General features: G+C 30.8%; 4 protein-coding genes and 1 long non-coding RNA gene across 6 annotated transcripts; 1 reads left to right on the top strand and 4 right to left on the bottom strand.

The window, feature by feature from the left end:
- The first annotated feature begins 332 nt into the window (after positions 1 to 332).
- Positions 333 to 3,591, top strand: LOC136782843 (uncharacterized). The gene is made up of 3 exons (XR_010824178.1): positions 333 to 443; positions 501 to 731; positions 3,463 to 3,591. It is a non-coding gene; the product is annotated as an uncharacterized lncRNA (long non-coding RNA).
- Positions 1,662 to 5,015, bottom strand: ScsbetaA (Succinyl-coenzyme A synthetase beta subunit, ADP-forming). The gene is made up of 7 exons (XM_066742524.1): positions 4,806 to 5,015; positions 3,723 to 3,979; positions 3,479 to 3,641; positions 3,134 to 3,398; positions 2,768 to 3,072; positions 2,566 to 2,685; positions 1,662 to 2,483 (listed from the first exon to the last, which is right to left on the bottom strand). The coding sequence occupies exons 1-7, from the start codon at positions 4,869 to 4,871 to the stop codon at positions 2,313 to 2,315; spliced, it is 1,347 nt and encodes a 448-aa protein (XP_066598621.1). The 5' UTR covers positions 4,872 to 5,015; the 3' UTR covers positions 1,662 to 2,312.
- Positions 5,016 to 5,650: 635 nt separating this feature from the next.
- LOC136782834 (putative malate dehydrogenase 1B) lies at positions 5,651 to 7,400 on the bottom strand. Of its 2 annotated transcripts, none has more exons than XM_066742525.1 (6): positions 7,139 to 7,400; positions 6,753 to 7,054; positions 6,387 to 6,673; positions 6,205 to 6,323; positions 6,013 to 6,148; positions 5,651 to 5,949 (listed from the first exon to the last, which is right to left on the bottom strand). In XM_066742525.1, the coding sequence occupies exons 1-6, from the start codon at positions 7,247 to 7,249 to the stop codon at positions 5,663 to 5,665; spliced, it is 1,242 nt and encodes a 413-aa protein (XP_066598622.1). In that variant the 5' UTR covers positions 7,250 to 7,400; the 3' UTR covers positions 5,651 to 5,662. The 2 variants fall into 2 exon arrangements, with proteins under 2 accessions (XP_066598622.1, XP_066598624.1); XM_066742527.1 differs by having other exon boundaries at positions 6,753 to 6,864; positions 7,139 to 7,255.
- Positions 7,401 to 7,651: 251 nt separating this feature from the next.
- Positions 7,652 to 9,133, bottom strand: LOC136782841 (uncharacterized). The gene is made up of 5 exons (XM_066742537.1): positions 8,717 to 9,133; positions 8,393 to 8,649; positions 8,164 to 8,326; positions 7,994 to 8,089; positions 7,652 to 7,931 (listed from the first exon to the last, which is right to left on the bottom strand). Exons 1-5 carry the CDS (start codon positions 8,763 to 8,765, stop codon positions 7,810 to 7,812), a joined length of 687 nt encoding a protein of 228 aa, XP_066598634.1. The 5' UTR covers positions 8,766 to 9,133; the 3' UTR covers positions 7,652 to 7,809.
- Positions 9,134 to 9,260: 127 nt separating this feature from the next.
- Positions 9,261 to 20,064, bottom strand: Rel (Relish). The gene is made up of 18 exons (XM_066742523.1): positions 19,904 to 20,064; positions 19,398 to 19,550; positions 19,179 to 19,324; positions 18,941 to 19,104; positions 18,717 to 18,858; positions 18,510 to 18,651; positions 16,895 to 16,999; positions 16,705 to 16,816; positions 15,415 to 15,542; positions 15,137 to 15,340; positions 14,986 to 15,062; positions 14,657 to 14,905; positions 14,456 to 14,579; positions 13,488 to 13,732; positions 13,253 to 13,411; positions 11,751 to 11,867; positions 11,438 to 11,671; positions 9,261 to 11,350 (listed from the first exon to the last, which is right to left on the bottom strand). Exons 2-18 carry the CDS (start codon positions 19,540 to 19,542, stop codon positions 11,246 to 11,248), a joined length of 2,598 nt encoding a protein of 865 aa, XP_066598620.1. The 5' UTR covers positions 19,543 to 19,550; positions 19,904 to 20,064; the 3' UTR covers positions 9,261 to 11,245.
- Between the last annotated feature and the right edge of the window lie 387 nt (positions 20,065 to 20,451).

Consider the following 20,451-nt stretch of genomic DNA (forward strand, 5'->3'; position numbering starts at 1 on the left):
AAATCTAAAACTGTTTTCCTTCTTTCGTGGTCATGGCCAGGCAAGCTGAGCCAGGCAGCCAGGCCAAAAAAAGTATACGTATATGTACTAATGTACTGTGCTGTATGTATGTAGTATGTACATACGATGTATGTACATTCACTCACATAATGATCGCTTATACACAGAACCCACAGGCCCACAGAACTAAGGCCAGGACATAGAACACTAGCATTTGCTAGACGTATGGATGCATCGACTGGCATGGACTGTTATGAACTATGAAGGCGGAGCCCATGGAGATATGTACATATGTAACCATTGTAACCTGAATCGGTTAGATGCTGGTCGCTGGATCGCCTGGATCAGCTGGATGAAGAGAGTATAAGCTTGTGAGTTGCAGGGATGAAAGAAAGACAAGACATAAGGGGAAGGAAGCTATTTGACAATTTTGTTTTGTTAATGTACGTCATTTGTGTATAAGCGCCCTGCACCGGTATAAGTTTTGTCTTCGTTCACAGGGTTCACACTAGTTCACAGTTGTTCAATGCACAAATCACCACATACACACTTATGTTGTATATGTATATACCGGACAGCTTTTTTCCCCTTATGCCTACGTCTTACCTTTCAAGTTTCAACACTTTCAACCCCAGGAGTAGGGACTCCAGCCGCCAGCGTCTCCACTCTCCAGCCTCAGGAGTGCCCAGGACAGGACACTCCAGCCTCCAGCCATCTCCAAGTCAGTCCAGGTCAGTCCAAGTACATAGTAATACATACATCGTACCTTCATGGGCTATACATATGTTTGAAACATATCCTAAGACCCGGTGTCACAAACCTTATTAAAGTTAAATCAAGCTAATTATACTATATTATATGTTACGCAAAATATATTATACGAAATATTCTATATATATTCCGCGTGACATTTATTATAGCATAATTAACTTAATTGAGATGTTGAGAGTGTTGAAACTATTTGAGAATTGAGACCTATAAAGACCGGGTCGTGTCGAACGGCTCTCACAGTATTTTTCTCCTTTACATATCATTCTTTATTTTTAAATAAATTCCAATTAGTTCATAGATATAAAATTTCATGCACTAAACTATTAAAACAAAATAGATTCGGGATTTGGTAAATAAAAGATTGAGATTAGTACACCTACTTAATCCCGACTTTTGTACAAAGACACCGACCCTAAACACAAGGTTTTATTCAAAAATTTAATATCCCTTATATGTATATAGAGTTGTTCAGATGAAAGGAATTAAGCCATGGACATAAAATGCTGTTTAACCTCGTAATTAAAAGAGATAGCAATTTTTGCTATAAGACTTTTTCGAACGTAAATCAAAAGACGCTTCAAAAAGGTCTTATAGCAAAAATTGTTCTCTTCTAGTTACGAAGTTAAACAGAATTTTATATCCATGGTCTGGTTCATTTTATCTGAACAACCCTATATAATTATGATGTACGTCTTTTTCTACACCTGTACTCTGAAGCGTTTTAAATGACGTTAATGGACATAGTAGAATGTTGTATAATCAGTATAACGGCGGTATTTTAAAATCACATTAGTAATAAAATTAATATATAACTTATTTCTTTACTGAGACTTTTAAGTTTTTGAATAATTACTAAGATTGTAATGATTAAAATAAATCGACAATACAAATATGTAAAATAATTTATATATTTAAGCATGTATAACTACAATTCATTTTATGTAATTATTCGTTCCAAATTTTTTACCTAAAAGAGAGGCTGTTTAAAATATATTTTACTGATAATAACAGGAGAATTAGTTTCAGAAAAATTTGCCTTTTCCATAGATAGTGATGCACCAAGCTTTTTGCAAAAGTTAATTCAACTTAAATTCAAATTACATTGCTATATTTATTAATTTCACGTATATACTGTACAACTTAAATTTTAATACTGAATCACAGAGCCCCATTAAATGGGTATAAAAATAAATAAAACAATATAGTTGAATAATATATAAATATTAGCTTTTTGCATGTATTAAAATAATCTTTTTAAACTGTTGGTTAAAATATTTTTTGTCATGCTTTTGAAGTTTACTATAGCTTACATATGTGTTTTAATTTGCCTGCAAAAATGTGCCAATGAACTTGAGAATCTATCTGAAATAATAAACACTTATGTTTCATTTTTAAAAAAAAAACATAGTTTCAATAGTTTCATAAGGACTTCAGCATAATAATATATGGAGATATGAAGTAATTACTGTTTTTCTCTTTTCAAGAATGTAATACATTTTTATAATATTATTAATATGCAAGTTTTACTTGCTGCTATCAGATTACGAAATTGCTGGTATCTCGAAGTTAACACTGAGTTTAGCTGATTGAGCCAGCTTAACAATAGTTGATAATTTTACAGCAACACGCGCCGCTTCATCAAGATCATCAATAGGTACAATTTTTAACCCAGCTGTGGCTATTAAAGCTTTTGCTTCATCCACATTGGTTCCCTATAAGAACCGAACAAATGAAAAGTTAAATGAAAATGAGGGTAGTACAAAAAATAATGGATTTTAAAACAGCAAATATTACCTGTAATCTGCAAACTACAGGAATTTTTAGATCTAGCTCTTTTGTAGCTTCAATGATACCTTCTGCGATAACATCGCATCTCATAATACCTCCAAATATATTAACTAGGAGAGCATGAACCTAAATATATAATAAAATAATTATGGTAATTATGGAAAAAAACAATATTCATAGAATAATTTTGATCGCGAGTTCCACTTACCCTCGGATCGGATGTAATGATTTTAAATGCTTCTTTGACTGCAGAAGTAGTTGCACCACCTCCTACATCCAGAAAATTAGCTGGTTCTCCACCGTGTAATTTAATTATATCCATAGTGGCCATAGCTAAACCTGCTCCATTCACCATACAACCTATATTTCCATCAAGTGCAATGTAATTTAAGTCAAACTTGGCTGCTTCAACTTCTTTAGGATCTTCTTGAGTCCAGTCTCTTAAAGCAAATAAATCTTTTTGCCTAAATTCAGCGTTATCGTCGAATCTGCACTTGCAATCTAACGCAAAATCTAAAAAAAAAAAATATTAAATGAATAATTTTATAGTCCTCCATTTGTTTTTAGGACCTACAATTTCCATTGATGTCTTCAGCAAGAGGATTTACTTCTAATAAAAGTGCATCTTTTTTAAGAAATAACTGGTATAGATTCATAATAATTTTTGCAATATAATCTTTAACATTATCTAAGCCCAGTTTTGTTGCGATTCTATTTGCTTGGTCTTGTGTAATTCCCTTATTGATGTCAATAGGTTCATACATTATGGCAGTAGGATTTGTAGCTGCAACTTCCTCAATGTTTACACCCCCTTGGCTAGAGGCAATTATGACAGGACCCTAAAAATTCAAATAGCTATTATATTCTTTATATAGATATAAAAATAATTTTTTAAAATTACAGGTCTCTTTCAACTTACACCAAAGGCTCTTTCCATCATAACAGCAAGATAGTATTCTTTACGAGGAAACATTCTTTGTGTTACCATTACGGCATTACATATCCTACCACCTTCACCAGTTTGTTTGGTGATTAACAATTTACCTAACATTTGACTTGCCAATGCCTTTGCTTCTTCAGGCCTGTAGACACATAAGTTTGTTATACTATTAGATATAAGGTAAAATAATACGAGTTCTACAATAAAAAAGTATCTTTCTTACGTTTCACACATTTTAACTCCACTCACAGATGAGTCCTTGAAATGGCCTTTACCCCTTCCACCAGCAAGAACTTGAGCTTTCAAGACAATATCTTTAGTCTGTAAATCTCGTGCAAGCTTTGCTGCTTCATCTGGAGTTTTGGCCACTCCAAATTTTGGAGTGGGAACGCCAGCTTCATTGAGTATGCTATAGCTGATATGTTCATGGACATTCAGTTGCCTAACTGGCTGGACAATGTTACTTTTACATGCCAAAATCTAAAATAAAATGAGATCAATTTTAGTAAAAATAAATAATAATGAATATGTAGAAATAACTAATACTACTTGTTTATGTCTAATACTTAGTAATGACAATGAGGAGCAACCTATGACTACAACTGTCCAAGTTTTAAAAATAAATCATGCTTTGAAGGCCATTGGCAAGCATTTAGAAACTTTAAACCTTGTACATTGACTTGATTCAACATAACAATTAATACAATTAAACCAATAATAAAATATCAACAACGCGTGAATATTTGATCTTATGGAATGATTAATACTGAAATATTTTTTTTTCAATATACAATTTATAATGAGAATAATGTACTCTCGGAAAAAATAACTAAATGACAGTAATATAAAATCGATAAAAATCGAGTAGTTAGGGATTCGTTTAAAATTTAAATGGAAAAAAAGCATTATCACTTACGACAAATGACGTGTGGACGACAGTGGAATAGAATGAAAATTAAAATTGATATTCTACTAAATAGAATGGAAGCGGATATTGACCCCGTATAGTGGAGTCTCGAAATCATGACTGGAAATCGGTTTCGAAATCATCAACTGAATGACGTTCGCTTATTCTCAGAAAAATCAGCATTTACTCGACCGTAGGGAATCCTTGGCTTCGAATCAGCTGACCCTGGCGCCCAATTTAGCAGACTACAATCATCTAATATGGTGATCGCCCTTTGTACGGTTTGAACTTTGAATGATTCTCGAATAAAGGTACCCGAGCAAAATCGCAATCTTAAGAATAGATCAGATGGCTGATAATTAGGAATGAAATAACTGAAAAAATAGAAACTTTTCGTACCTTGGTGCCGTTTAATCGAGTTAGACTTTCCGCAAGTGAGATTGTTCGGGATAACATGGTGGCCATTTTTGTAAAGCTGAAGTAGACTGCCACCACAGCTTCCACTGCTAAAACTAAGTGCTATGCTACTCGTTCTTGCGTCTCGTTCTGTATAATGTTCTCCTTTCTTCTCCTCCGCTACTCGTCGTATCCCCTTCTACCTTCCCTTGACGTTTCGTTTCTCACCGATGACGCAAAGTATACGCGCGCAGCGCAGGGGCACACAGCCACAGCACAGCAGACAGGCTTGCTGCCTCGCCAGGCTGGCGACGCCAGCAAGTATTCTGCTTAGGCTGCGTTACACATATGCGCGGTTAAAGTACTCAAATTCTATAACAAACGTAACGTAAACTATATATTCTGAGCACTTTATGCGCGGCCCGGAATGCAACCTTATATGCTTTGCATTATATTATCCGGTCGGTAGCGGTATCGGCCGTGACGGGTGAACTGGATACGGTAGACCTGGGACCTGGGTAGACGTCGATTGAGAACAGCGACTGTTTCATTCTTGTCATTTGCGTTGAAAGACAAAACAGTCAAAAAAATATCGAAAAAGTGTGGTGGAAAACATTTTATTAGCTATAATTTTATTATTATTAATATTTGTATTTTTTTTTATTAGCAAAGATATATTAGTTTTATTATTTAATTTTTCCTCTCATATTGCAGAGGTGAGAGGGCCGAAACAGCGTATACAACTCATTTATTAATGAAATATATATTTATAATATTTCTATAAGCTGTCTTTGTATCTACGCGTTGTATACTTTAATTTTATTGTTACCAACTCCAACAGATGATAAACGGTGATCAAACTATGTAAATTCAATAAAACTATTTTCCTCCCATTCGTTTCTGTTTTCCTCTTCAGCTAACATAGAGCAGCTACTCATATTTCCATTTGGATGGTATAATAATGGAGTCTTTTGTATAAATTTTTTTGTAATGCATTCTGCTGTAAAAATTAAGTTATAAAATGTTGACGATGGTGTATTTGGCAAAGGAAAATTTTCAAATGGAACCCAAATTCGTGTATTATCTTCAGAAACTTGTAAAGTTACTGGTTGTGAGTATATTAAACCTTTAGGTATGCCAAAAGCTCCTATAAATTAAACATGAATAATATTAAAAATTTGTAAATAATTAATATTAGTGCCTTTATTACCATTTGAAGGAATTCCTAAAGATATGATTTCATTTTCCATATGTTTTTTATCTTTGTACCACAATTTTAAAAGATCACAAATGGCTTTAGATTTTTGGAGATCCTCTGTCCTTCCTACTTGGTATGAAGTAATATCCTATATATTAATACAAATCTATTAATTTTGTTTCATTATTTTATTTTTTCACATACCTTATATTGAATAAGATATTTATATGGATTCTTATCATGGGTCATGTAAAAAAACCATCTTAATTCAGAATGATTATATTTTTGGAGCATGTGACCAATATCCACAAATGTACTGATACCTGATACAATTTTAATAATAATTAACTTCAATCATCCTAATTTTACTAATTAAATAATCTTACCTAAAAATCCCCACACAGGAGGGCAACCAAAATATTTTGGATCAAATCCAAAAGAGACTATATAGGCATACATTATTTCTAATCCATAGTGAGCACTAACTGCAACAATGCTACTTTTGGCTAACTTTGTAAGAGCTTGTAAGACATTGGCGCAAAAGCAAATTGGCCCTGTAGAACAAAATATCACTTTCATATCAATTGTTGTATGTTGATTTATTTGATCTGCTAGTTTTTCCATAGACTCATAATTTTTCTTCAACCAATCATCAATTTCTTCAAATTCTTCTCTGTACCATTTTACATATATTATTCATTATTAAAAATAAATTATTAAAATAATTGATCTTCTTTATAAATATAACAAACCTTTGTAGGTGATCTAAGTAAATTAATATATCACATCCATCTAAACCATCTGATATATTTTTAAGAATTTGAACAGTGTTTAAACCAGCAACAATAGCTGCCATGTCTTTTACTATTTGATTCAATTTAAAGTAATGCCCAGGCTCATCATACAAACAAATATTTAGACCATCTGGCAATTTTAAATCATCTATCATAGTTAATTGAGGTACTAAGTCTAAACAAACAGATCTACCAGCTCCTATTATTAATATTTTTCTTTGTTTCTTAGGAGACTTCAAAGACACTTTCATATCATGAGCCTGGTAATAATATAAATAATCATGGTTAAAAGCTTTCAAGACTATCCTATAGTCCTGCAATTAAGAAGTAACAAAAATATTTACAAATAATAAGTCATATTTAAATGCTTGTAGCTCTTCTTTTTTAAGCAACGATTCAATTTTATAATATTGATGTAAATATTTCCAAAAACTCAAAGCATTTCCAATGCACATAACTTTTTTTCCTGTTACTCCAATTTGCTTCCAAATTAAAGGACCTTTCTCGTGAGTCCAACCATATTTTCTACAAATTTCATGTAGCCAAAACTATGCATTTTATTATTTAGGAATCCCTAATGGGGAACAATAATGATTATAAATGTTTTTAAATACCTCCCAATCAGTTGGATTTTTTATAATTTTCTGGAAAGAAAAGTTAGGCAATTTCTCTGCAAGATTTTCAGTAACATGACACAAATGTATAAAATTTATATCATCTATGATTCCTGCCATAAATATTACAAATTTAGTAGTATGACTTTTATTTACTGGTAACATGCTGAGCAATATGATTTATTCTATTAAATTCGATGCAAAATAATATGTTTTAAACTATTTAGATTCGTTTAATGTCATGGATAAAACAAATGATGGTTGTTTTGAACAAAAGACTTGATTTATTTTTCATACAAAATAATAATATTAGCATATGGATACAACCAATTTAAATAATCATATAGAAAATTAAATTAATAGAAATATATTTACTCAGATTATATCTTACTTCTTAAAACTTAAAACCCATCGTCAGAAACATCTAATAGTTTGACAGGGCTAATGTCCAAATATTCATCAAAATCATCCAAAGGTATATCATTTCTTATATAAAGATTTTGGTTAGGAATTAATTCTGGTTCTAAGAAAAAAGATATTGTGTTTATATATAATACAACTGTTCTTTTAAAACTATAAGCTTACCAGAATCAACATCATCTTCATAGGGCTTAATGTTTTTTTTGAAGCTAGACATAAATTCACGAACTTCATTCTCAATAGATGTACAATAAATATTATCTAAAAATATTGAAAAAGATAAACAATATGTATTTGATTAAACAAACTTAGGGACTAAGAGTTAAAATACATACTAAAATCAAAATCAAAATCTTTATAAGGCGCTAAATTTTCTGGTTGTTCATAGTTAACCCTTTTTACAAATGAATTAGGAGGTAAAGGCTTTTTGAATATGGTTTCATCCAATTTCTTTGTTACCTTTTTGGAAGGTTCTTTTAATTTGTTTCCTATCTCATTCTAAAAGTGAGCAATTACATTTTGTAAATGGTTGTATTAAAAATAAGAAAAGCTTTATTAATGTACCTTTATTGAATTTCCTCTGCTTTTTGGTGATAGAGATCTACAGCTATTCTGAGGTATGTTTAAATTTGATTTTTTTGATTCATTTGACTTTGTATCATTTTTGGAAATAATATTATTTGAACTTGCACTAACATTTAAATCAGAATTAGATCTAATCGATAAACCTTTTGGCTTCTTATTTATTAAAGAGCCAGTTTTCACCGGTGCTGCATTTATTCCATTAGACGAATTTTGCATGTAAGGCTTTAATATTTGACCTATATTTTAAAAGTAATTATATATTCATCACAATAAAAGATATGATAACCTTACAAATTTGATTACCTTTATCAGTTTCAGGCAATCGCCCAAATAAATTAAAAATTCCTGACATTTTTTGTGTAAAATATTTTTTGAATCACATGTACTAATATCTAATTATTTATTGAGTAACGAACAAAAATAATTAACGCAACTCTTTGTTAAATATCATTCGTCAGTTTGTGACGGAGCTTAAATTTAAAAGGCCGAAAATTCACCAAACTACCAAACCGCCAATGCTTGCCTCGACAGTGTATTGTATGTACGGTATGTACATACTCAGACATACTGTGTAGTATAGTTGTTTGTACGTACATATATATATACAACACAGCTGTTTGATAGGTTATGCTGTGTTGTGCAACATTATTTTTCTCTCTCATCTCAATCATTGATGCTGCCGCCTAACGGACGAAGTAAGAACTAATAGAATAAAGATCGATTGTATGGTAACATATGGAAAATGTTCGTATTTGTGCTTGCATTATAGCATATTTTTCACAATATGATAATAACCCACAAGAAATAATATACTCATCATTTAATAATGCTTGTCTTTCTATTAAAGGACTTTTGACATTTTTTATTATTCCTATTACTTCCGCCATGTTACATCGCTATGCTGTCATCTGAATTCACTTGAGTTGAGATCGCAAATTGAGCACACTGCGTTCAGTTATTAACTGCTAGTACATACTAAAATTCTATAATGTCACGTAAACTATAGGTCTTCTGTACTGACAGTGACACTACTGGCAGTGCATAACAAACGCAGTCTTATATGTGACTCGGAATGCAACCCTCTATCACTCTAATTCAATCAGCAAATTAACAATAACAAATCATACATGATATTATTATTCTATTAAAAATATATCATATATAAGTATATAAATATGGGATGAAATTTATTTCATTAGTAGCATTTAGTAAAGACAACTATTGAGGGAGCGAAGTATGAATATTATTAAGTTGTTACTTTTAGATTCCAACATTTTATCCGATGGTTGTAAGGTTTTAAAAAGAATTACTCAACAGTTGTGTAACTGTTGTCTCTGCTGAATGCTACCATTATTTTTTAAAAATTTGTTTATTATGGAAATTGAATCATTATACTTTCGTGCTAAATATGTAGTAAACGAATTTTCGGTTAGAAAATATGGAGTGAATTTAGCTGAAATGTTAACAAATCAATTTCTCAAAGGTATGTAGTATTATGTACATATGAACATTATGCAGTGAGTGAATTCTGTCGCACTCAGTGGTCTGAGCTATTAAGTAAGGCCGAGTCTTACCAAAGTCTAAAGGTCAGTTCGACCAAGTAGGCTAAAAGTCTAGCCTACTTGGTCGAATTGACCCTAAGGGCTGGTGCGAGATGGAAAAATTTAGGTCGTTTATTTAGAATTTGAAGATAAAAAAGCAGTAATCATTCTAGGTAGACGCCAATTCTATGCAGAGGTGATAAATTATTATATAATTTATCTAGTTTTACTTCAGTGTCTTCGTTTGGAGCTCCCGAACATAAAAACTGGTTTTTTGTCTTCAAATTCTGAGGTTTCTAGCTCTGAATTTTTCCATCTTACACCGCCCCTTAATTAGTTAAAGTGGTATACTACAAGTAACATGAACAATATCACCAACAACCAGCAGCTAATTAAAGCAGTATAGTTCATGAGTTATGGGTACTATACCACTTTAATGAATAAAACTCTAGTAGGACTCGGCCTAAAATTGCTTATAATTGACCTTTTTAAATTGATCAACGAATCATACGTGTATTTTACTAAGCGACTGAAGTTGTAAGTGTTGGTAAAACGCGTCAAGTATATCGCACAACTGAATTTGAACCATCTAAACTTTCCGGTTTCGTTTAGGTTTAAAAAAAATACTAAAATAGGTCAATTTTAACTTGAATGATAATTAAATAAATTTAATTCTAGTCCGCTAAGTGCCCACATCTTCTCTTTAAAAAAATTAAGTAGCAAGAGAAATCGGGTGGCACATTATTTTGAAGCTGCTTCTCTTTTGTTTTTTAACTGTAAATAAGATCACAATTTTACTGCATTTAGGAAATGATTATGTTAATTTAAAAAGTTAAAAATGAATGCAAATAAGATAACATTCTATAGTCCATCCATACTAAAAAACTTGTTAAAAATTTGAACAAGTTTTTCCAGACTGATCATTTTAAAAATTTCAATAAGTTCAAAACAATTTTATGATTCTTAAAAGCAAATCTTTTAAAATTAAAACAAACAAATACATGCCTGCATAAAGAACGAAAGCAGTTTTAAAGTAATAGGTCACTCAACCCTTTTTGCTATTTAAATTATTTGAATAAGTGTTTCTGAGCTCCAAAGGATGCAGAAGTAGTTGAAATTAAGATAAAACTAGATCTATCTTTAAATGAAATTGATCTGTTTCAGTGTTTTTCTAAACTTTGACAAAATCAGAGATTTTAGGAAGTGCAAATTCTAGTTGAGAAACATTGTATAAATTTTAGAAACTAACAACGATACGCTTAAAATTACTTTAAAAGTAAAAACATTCAAATTAAGTTTTGTTTATAATTCCTAAAATAACGTTGGCTGCTTCTTTCTCTTTAATGTTACAAAATACTTCGTAAATTTCCTGAAGCGTTACTTTATTTCCTGTCACCTGAAAGAGAAAAGAAAAAGAAAATTTCTATATTCTTGATTAAAATAAAATAATAATATGATGAAAGAATTGTATATTAATACTTACAGCAATACAATTTAACAAAAAACGAGAAGGACACGACATCTTCTGTAAAGTAGGCATCAAATAATCGAAATGCAGTTTGTATGCAAGTGGTATCCAGCCATTGGTTTTATTTAGAATAAGTGCCAATTTGTCTAATTGTTCGGAAGAAAATAGACGATCTGCCTCATACTCGTCAATTTCTTGTTTCATTTCTTCTTCCTCCATAGCTTCATATCCATTTAATATCTGCAATATCTAATAAAATTTTATCAGATTATAGTTTAACCTAATATTAATGGATATATAATTACATATATAATAGATTAATCATTACCTCTGGTTTATTTGACGCTAAATCAAGTGATGTTGTACCCGAAGCTATATCATTGCATTCATCTTCAGACTCCACTTCTACTTTAATACTATCAATTTTTTCATCATTTTCTGCATTCTGAAATAGAATTAATTGTTCTGTATTAATTATCTCATATAAAGGATAACCTTTTAAATTTAGAATGTTGAAATATCTTGACACATATGTATTTTAGAGAACAAATATTCAGGCGAAAGAAATTCAACTCTAAAAAGATATATACAATAATGCTGCTGGTTTGATTTACGAAAGTCATTTGAAGAGCATCGTGAATTTTGTAAATTAAATTTATTATTCTTTTCTGCATACTATTGTAACATATCCCAAAGGTTTTCCAAAAAACTGTATTAATTTATCATTTCCTGCTATCTTTCACTAGGTATTTCGTTATGAAATCGTATATAAGAATGGGTATGGTTAAAATAGCGAGCGCTATATCTACACATGCACTCATAATATAATCGCTCATTTATTTACAATTTCAAATCGAAACGTCTAGTGTACAACTGGATGAAATTATAAATTAATATAGTATTTTGGAAAACTTTCGAAATAAACTACAAGTGTATGCAATAACAAATATGTGATTCCGTTTAAAAAACACAAGATGACTTTTATATGGCCTTTCAAGGTTAAACCAGTAGGATCATTGTGGCCGTATTTCGTTATTACTGCAAGTTCTAATAGCTTATATTTTAACGGGAATCCGTATGCCGACATTACAGGGCAAAAATTATTTCTCATGCAGCGTCCTCATTTATTGACGGATTGTCATGTTATAGCATGTTTTTGAAAATCCCAGAAGATTATCTACTGAAGTACATTGGGCAAATTAACACAAAAAAAAATTGAAAAAAAAAATGTTTAAATAAATATATTAACATTATTGAAACTACAAATAAATTGCAAAATCTCCTAATGTACTTCAGTAGATAATGTTCTAGCATTTCTAAAAAGTCCAAATAAATGCAAATTTGTCAAGCACCATCGTCATTTTGTGACAAATTTGCATTTATTTGGACTTTTTAGAAATGCTAGAACATTATCTATTGAAGTACGTTAGGAGATTTTGCAATTTATTTGTAGTTTCAATAATGTTAATATATTTATTTAAACATTTTTTTTTTCAATTTTTGTGTGTTAATTTGCCCAATGTACTTCAGTAGATAATTTTCTGGAATTTTCAAAAACATGACAATCCGTCAATAAATGAGGACGCTGCATGAGAAATAATTTTTGTCCCTGTAATGTCGGTTTACGGTTTTCCGTTAAGTAAAACAACTCTTAGAAATTCAATACTTGTAGTTTAGTTGCCGTAAGAACGAAACATGATTTCTATGTCCCCGTTTAATTTTATTATTTTTTGTGTAAAAGTGATTGTTCTAAAATACTTTTTTTCAAGATATTTTAACCTCCGAGTTAAAAAAGTTCACCCTGTATGCGTCAGTAATTAAAAATCTTACCCATTGGCTTTCCGCTGGAGTGCAATTTTTTATGTTAGGATTAGCACCATGTTGCATTAATACTTTACATATTTCCTTTGCTCGTGCTTCTTCGCTGACTACTGCACTATGAAGAGCTGTATTTCCACTAAGATTCGTTTTGTTCACATCTAGTTTTGGCTGGAGTATATATATATATATAATTTTATAGATAAGTAATATTAATAATGAAATATATAAAATGTATAATTATTACCTCTTTTAATAATAATTCAACAATACTGATATGACCCCCTTCTACAGCTATATGCAAAGCTGTCCGACCAGATGATTTTTCACAACTATTGACATCTATATTAGCTTTTAAAAGTGATTCAACTGCATCATATGATCCAGCTTTTGCAGCTATTTGCAAAGCGTTCCATCCCTTGTCGTTAATCACATTAACAAGTGTTCGTTTATCAGCTAATAGTTCATCTACACAGACTCCGGATTCTGGAGCTAAAAGTATATAAAATTAAAAATTAAAATTTAAAATAATGTTCTGTATATAGCGATGGCAAAAAGACTCGGAAGGGTTAAGAATCTAGGAAAATATTCACTTATTGGAAATATGTTTCAAATAGCAAGAACAGTGCTGAAGAAATTATCAGATAGCTATATGTTGGTTGTACCTTAAGTGGTGTGTTGAAAGTCATATGAAAACCACGTTTAATTTCTTCATTAGAATGCTATTCTTTGTTGCCATTCTACTATATTACTTTAAGAGCTTCTTAAAACCGTCCTATCAATTTTGATTTCATCGTATTAAGTCTTTTACAATATATATCGATTTAAAAGTACACGCAATTAAACGAATCGGAATGTATACGTTTATCGTCACGCGCACAACTTCAATAAAACACATAACTATATTATTTCAAATCGAAATATCTCATAAATCATTAGATGGACTAAGTAAAGAGAGAAGTTTAGAAAGTTTTTGAGACGTGGTATAAGAATATGCAATAAAATTTAGGGAGAACCCCCTTTAAGAAGTTTAAGATGACCTTCATTAGTCTTCAGCATGCTCCTAAGTTTAAACTAATACAACCATCTGATACATTTTTTAAACCAAATTCTTTTTATACGAAACATTTTCTACTAAATCAATATTTTCCTAGATTATTAAACGTTCAGGGACCGTTTCCTAGTACTGATTAGAAATGAATATGAAAAAATTACATTCAGCAGCAGAATGCAAAGGTAAGGCACCATTCTCGTCTCTTATATTCGGATCAGCATCAAGCATCAATAATGCTTTCACCACATCTGGTTGATTCGAAATTACAGCAAGATGCAACGGTGTCTGAATTCAAAATTATATAGAATAAATTATACTACTAATAATTACGTATTAATAAATTATATTTTTCAAATAGATACCTTTCCAAATGTATTTTGTATGTCAACGATAGATCGGAATTCTTTATTTGTAGCAATGATCAGTAAAATGTTTTCAACGATCTGTCGTTGCTCGTAACGCAAAGCTGAATGTAACGGTGTGTCTAGAAAAGTTGAACGTGTTTTTAATAAGTTTCCTACGATTTCGTTTGCATCATCTGGAGCAATTTTCAATGTTTTCATAGCTTCATAAACTTTATTTCTAGCAAAAAGTTTGTCGTCCTTTACTTGCTAAAAATAAGATCGAGCTTTAGATAAGTGCAACATTATTGAGTTAAATAAAATAGGTTTTAACTGGTTCAATAATTTACCTGTTTTTTTGATATACCATCTGACATAAGCTCCTTTATTTGAACCTCTTCACTATTATACAAAAGTTTGACATACTCTGCAAAATTGATAATAAATTTGGAATCTGTTAAATAAAATATTATTAGCTCTTAGTAGATAAAGTGTCCATACCATCAAAATCTATTCCTTCAAAATATTCACGAAGCTCTTCTGATGGTACTGGATTAACTGTCAAATATTTCCTTATTTCATCTGATAAATTTATGCTGCGTTCCACAGATCTTATCATTTGATTAGCCTCATCTTTATTAAAAGTTGGGGTAGACACAAAATCTGTATTAGAGGACAACGTTCTAGGTCGTTTTCTGTCGCCTTCTTATTAATATTAAAAACGTTAACTAATTTAATTCAATCCATGAAATTTATTCAATCTAATCAAAAATATATACCTTTGAGTCTATCGCTGGGCTTATACGTGAAACTCATCGGATACGAACAATCACCATCTGATGGACGTTCTAATTGTAAAAAGACCTCAACTGGGGATGTAATGGTAAGATCTTTATATGGAGGTGTCCTAATTTGTGCAATTAATACTAAAGTTTAACATTTGTTTGTTATAGAAGTTATCTAATTTAAAGATGCCAAACCAGAAATCACCTAAACAAAAGGGCCAATTGTGAGAAAAATCTTACTCAAGTTTGTAATATTGCTAATATTTTCTAAGTTATATAATAATATGCTCATACTAAGAGTTTGCATTGATTATAATGCAGATTGGTAAATTTTAATATAATGTGAAAAAGATTTATAAAAATTTTTGTGTTGATATAAAAATGATGAAAAAGTTTAGTGTAACGTTTTTCGTACATTACCAATATTTTACGAGTGTCATAATAATCTGTTTAAGCGTAAATTTTCTAGATCGGTATAGCCTCTATATATAAATTTGTTGCGTAATTTGTTAAATATGAAGAATATTAAAAATAGTATAGAATAAATTTGTATAATTATAATAATAGGTAATAAACACCAATAATGAATTTTCTCGTTTTATTGATATATATTAGCGAGTTATGTTATATACAATGTGTTTAGGCTACACAAATTGTTATGTAACTCGGTAAATACCAATAATATAAAAAATCATTATTTTATTTATTATTTATTACAATATCCATACAAATTTTTGAATATAATTCATATTCAACAAGTTACAGAATTGTTTTTATAGGCTATTGACTTAATGAAAACATTTTAACGAAAGCTTTAAGTTAAACAATGCCAATGTAAAATTTGCTGAGATAAATGAACGTCAAAATTGCAGCAACTAAACTTGTTGTAATTATAATACCGTAATGCTCTACAGCGAATGCACTTGCCTTCGAGACGCTACCATGTCTTTTTATTTACACTTAAAGAAATTTTTATGTAACTTGAAAATATCAGCAATACAGTAACAAATTAATTAACATTTTTCATTATTATCTTTTGTACAAAAAAATTCTTATAAAACTGTTGCATATTATTGATACTTATCGAGCTGCGTAACAATTTATACGGGCCTTAGTCAAAATATTCTTTTGTAACTTGGAAAATATTAACAATATTAAAAAAATGTATAGAATTTTTCTTCCTGGAACTTGTCCTTCTATCTAGGGTTTTCAACTTAGTATTCTTAAACCAGATACCCTATATGTAGTACTTAAATACAATACATACCTAAATAGAATACATACCTAAATACAATAGCATATTGATGATGCACATCTAGTTCCGAAAAACGACCGTAGGCAGACCATATCTCATCATCGTTTTCATTTAATTCGTAAAATTTAACTTTTATATTTTCTGAAAAAAAAAATGTACGATATTAAAATATATTATTTTAAATTTTAATTTAAGAAAATTTCAATGAACCAAACTAACTTTTTCCAACTTTTTCCACCAAAATAAATACTTCTTCATCACCATCAACAGTGCTCGCAATTTTGTCAATTCGGCATATTTTTAGTTCCCCAGTTAATGCGCTTTCTAGAAAGCAGATTTTATCGAAAAACTTAAAATTTTAGAGATATTTAACCTCCACAAGGGGCTTGTTACACCCTATACACGTACTTTCATAAAGCATGATTATCTACGATATCTTTACTGTTTTAATTATAGAAGTTTTTTATATTTTAAGATGATCGATTTTTTTTCTAAATGAATTTACTAGATATATATAGTTTTTACATTCATTGCCTCATTTTAACTATCAACACTATGCTTTAGCTTGATTTTCGTCTTAAGTAAATGCTCAGAAGAAATTCAAGCTTAACTCCATTTAATGGTACAAACTAGAGATATTTTAAAATTTGTTTACACTTGCAACATTCGCCTGTGCAGAACATCGCTCCGCAACGCATTCACAAATGCTATTGACGTGTGATCAGGTCGTCAGTTTTCAGACGTAGCATCAAAGAAATGTCGTAGGAAGATGTTCCAATCCTGATGTATCCAGTGTCTTACGACGTTATTTCTGCAACTGCGAGCACGTTGCAAGTGTAAACGCCTCTTTAGATGCTCATATTTCTTAATATCCCTATACAGATAGGTTCAGTGGCCTTAAAGAACACAAATGGCGTCAAAAATTCTCCTGGTTTCAGCTTGATATTTTGGAGCGTTTGAGGAACATTTCTGATACTATTTGTGTTATGTGGCACTTAGTACTCATTAGTTATAGGCATTGATGTAATAAAACATTTATCTCGTTAACTCTAAGAGATATTAATTTTTCCTATAATACTGTTTTTAAATCCTTTTATATTAGCATTCAAATTGGCTGTACACAAAAAATTGTCTTACATTTAAGCAGATAAATAATGTTTAGTTTCAAGCCTTTCAGCATCATAAACGCCTCATCTTATATAATATGTATACGGTGTGGCACTGACATATGTCAAAACTTTAGTTGGCAAGGTGGTAATTTGGAGTAATTTTTGTTAATGAACCATTTATTACTAAGACTGCTCCCCCTCCCCCTCAAATAATTTTTTATAAAAATGTAAGAATTCTGCGACATTTTATGTCTCGTCGTAAGAAGCTTTATCATCACCATATACGCGTAGGGGACCTGCAACTTCCGAGCAAACGACTATCAAATTCTCTCTGCATATACGGTGCTGATTTGAGCTCTGTTACACCCTGAGTGTACAATTTTCAAATTTTATTAGAAATTTTTTGTAGTTCCACGGGGCGCACAGTTCATTAACATAAACTACTTAAAATTGACCTCTTTACAACCCATTAAAGTCATTACTTATGTTACTGATACACTTTGTATAGTGAGGTCCGACACTTAAAGCACCCTAAAACATCTATGGAAAAAAACGTTCGTTTATTTTTTATTAACTAATAGATATATTAAGATTTAGCATAAGATCTCTCTGAATGCAAATAGCAAGAATTCTGAAAAAATGTAGGGCAAAAATTTAATATCTCTTAGTCTTATGGAAAGGAAAACTATATATATATATATATATATATATATTTGAATGCTTACTTAAATTGTTAATAGCATTTGAATATACTGGTTCTGTAATTGGTATCATAATATTATGCTGGTTAACTACAAAGGCTTGAAAGCAGAGCGCTACACTATTTAAGTTTATACGTTTTTGGTAAATTTCAGCTTGTGTTCTTATCTGTAAAAATAAAAATAAATGATGAAATATGACACATTTTTCAAACTCTTTTCTACAAAATATACCTCCACTTCATCTCTATTGCTAAGTTTAGAGATACATGGATCTTTCTGCCGACATTCTTCCAAACGAATTCTCATCATTTTTTCTTGTAACTCAGATTTTATATTCTTTTTAGCAGTATGTATGATTCCCATGCCAGAAAAACTACAATTTCAAAAGAATTTTAATGAAACTTGGAGCAATCATGGGAAAACGTTTGTTCAAATAAAAACTTTTGTTTACATACTAAGCAAGAAATCCAACTTTTGGAGAAACTTCTATATGATGTGGATCATCTTGCTCTTTAGCATCATGTTTACGCACAAGCCTATGTGCATGTGGTATCCTACACTTTTCATCAGAAGTAACCAATGTACATCTAATTATAGCTTCCCCTTCAAATTTGCGAAGCTTAAAAATATTCACTATTTTAGGAAAAAACTGCATATATTTAACAATGAGGTAACTGATATTAAAGTGCTTACTTTAACAGTAGGTGGGCTTCTTTTACGAGCAGAAGCATTACCTACTCCTACTAAACTTCCATGTGTCCCTGCCATTTCTGATTTATATCGAAATCTAAACTTCTCCATTGGCTGTTCAACAATCTGAAGCCATGGTTTCTCAAAAACTAATAAAAATAAATAATTATTCAATTCAATTGTTTACTTGACATTTGGTATAATGAAATAATCTATACATACCTGTAGCATTGTTAAGTGTCAGATATTCACCATCTGTATATTGTGGTGATAGAGAATCAGAAAACGAAGACATAATTTGATTACCCTGGGAGTCCATAGAATTATTATTATAGGGGCTCCAACACCCATGGAAACTGTTCTTCATTTTAAGAGCTTTAAGAAAATTTTCACAATTAAAAAAGTATTTATCAACAAGTACAGATGTAGCGCGTAAAACTTGTAAAAGTATGATTTCTAACCCTTAAATACATGAGTGGTAAAAGAATATTAAAGAAAATTTAATAATAATCACCACAGAGTTGAAAATTTGTAAGAACTGTACAATTTTTTATACTTCTGGCATTTCTGAATTTTAAAGTTTTTAAAAGTCTGTGAAGAGTGGTGAAAAGAACAAAAGAAAAGCACTCTACACGTAAACTATTGTCAATTGAGAACTTGAGAAGGAAGAACTAAATGTTTTTGTTAAGAATAACGTCACAATCATACTGAACTTCTAGTTTACCTACCAGTGCCTACCAGTACCACCGATTAAATTTTAGTTTGATGTGTGACGCATCAAGAATATAATCAATTGATACTTAGTTTGTTTGAAATACTTGAAATAAACTTTCATGAGGTTCTTCCCCGTTGTTAGACGCAACGAATGATTGTCGCTTACGGAGTGTTGACCAATCATCATTCTGCAGCAGTGTTGCCAGAAGGCGAGCGCGCTCGCCACATACTACTATTCGCGATCTCAAGTGAATTCAGTTCAGATGGCAGCACAAGAATAACATGGAAGCAATAGGGAGATAATAAAAAATGTCAAAAGTCCTTTAATAGAAGGACGAACAATATTAAATGCTGAGTATATTATTTCTTGTGGATTATTATCATATTGTGAAAAATGGCTATAATACAAGTACAAATACGAAAATTTTCAATGTGTTACCATCCCGGTAATCCTGCTTATAACCTTAGCCGTGTTCTAAAATTCACTGCCACTATGTACGCAACTGCCAGTTGCTGTCAGCGAATTTTGAAACACAGCATACTATAGGTATTATAGCATATT

This window comes from Prorops nasuta, unplaced genomic scaffold (genome assembly GCF_024137725.1).
Source record: "Prorops nasuta isolate Cenicafe-Biocafe unplaced genomic scaffold, Cenicafe_Pnas_1.2 PNAS00030, whole genome shotgun sequence".
Taxonomy (NCBI): domain Eukaryota; kingdom Metazoa; phylum Arthropoda; class Insecta; order Hymenoptera; family Bethylidae; genus Prorops; species Prorops nasuta.

Excerpts from the sequence above, each read along its gene's own strand:
- LOC136782841 (XM_066742537.1), bottom strand. The coding sequence starts at position 8,765 with ATGTCAGGAATTTTTAATTTATTTGGGCGATTGCCTGAAACTGATAAA. Across the intron at positions 8,650-8,716 it reads ATTGCCTGAAACTGATAAAG|GTCAAATATTAAAGCCTTAC; the intron begins GTAATCAAATTT and ends TTTAAAATATAG. Across the intron at positions 7,932-7,993 it reads TGAAGATGATGTTGATTCTG|AACCAGAATTAATTCCTAAC; the intron begins GTAAGCTTATAG and ends CTTTTTTCTTAG.
- ScsbetaA (XM_066742524.1), bottom strand. The coding sequence starts at position 4,871 with ATGGCCACCATGTTATCCCGAACAATCTCACTTGCGGAAAGTCTAACT. Across the intron at positions 3,980-4,805 it reads CTCGATTAAACGGCACCAAG|ATTTTGGCATGTAAAAGTAA; the intron begins GTACGAAAAGTT and ends ATTTTATTTTAG. Across the intron at positions 2,686-2,767 it reads TCATTACATCCGATCCGAGG|GTTCATGCTCTCCTAGTTAA; the intron begins GTAAGTGGAACT and ends TTATATATTTAG.
- LOC136782834 (XM_066742525.1), bottom strand. The coding sequence starts at position 7,249 with ATGTGCATTGGAAATGCTTTGAGTTTTTGGAAATATTTACATCAATAT. Across the intron at positions 6,674-6,752 it reads TACTTAGATCACCTACAAAG|AGAAGAATTTGAAGAAATTG; the intron begins GTTTGTTATATT and ends AAAATGGTACAG. Across the intron at positions 6,149-6,204 it reads AATATCTTATTCAATATAAG|GATATTACTTCATACCAAGT; the intron begins GTATGTGAAAAA and ends ATTAATATATAG.
- Rel (XM_066742523.1), bottom strand. The coding sequence starts at position 19,542 with ATGAAGAACAGTTTCCATGGGTGTTGGAGCCCCTATAATAATAATTCT. Across the intron at positions 15,063-15,136 it reads TGAAGGAATAGATTTTGATG|AGTATGTCAAACTTTTGTAT; the intron begins GTATGGACACTT and ends TCAATTTTGCAG. Across the intron at positions 11,868-13,252 it reads CTCCAGCGGAAAGCCAATGG|AATGCAGAAAATGATGAAAA; the intron begins GTAAGATTTTTA and ends ATTCTATTTCAG.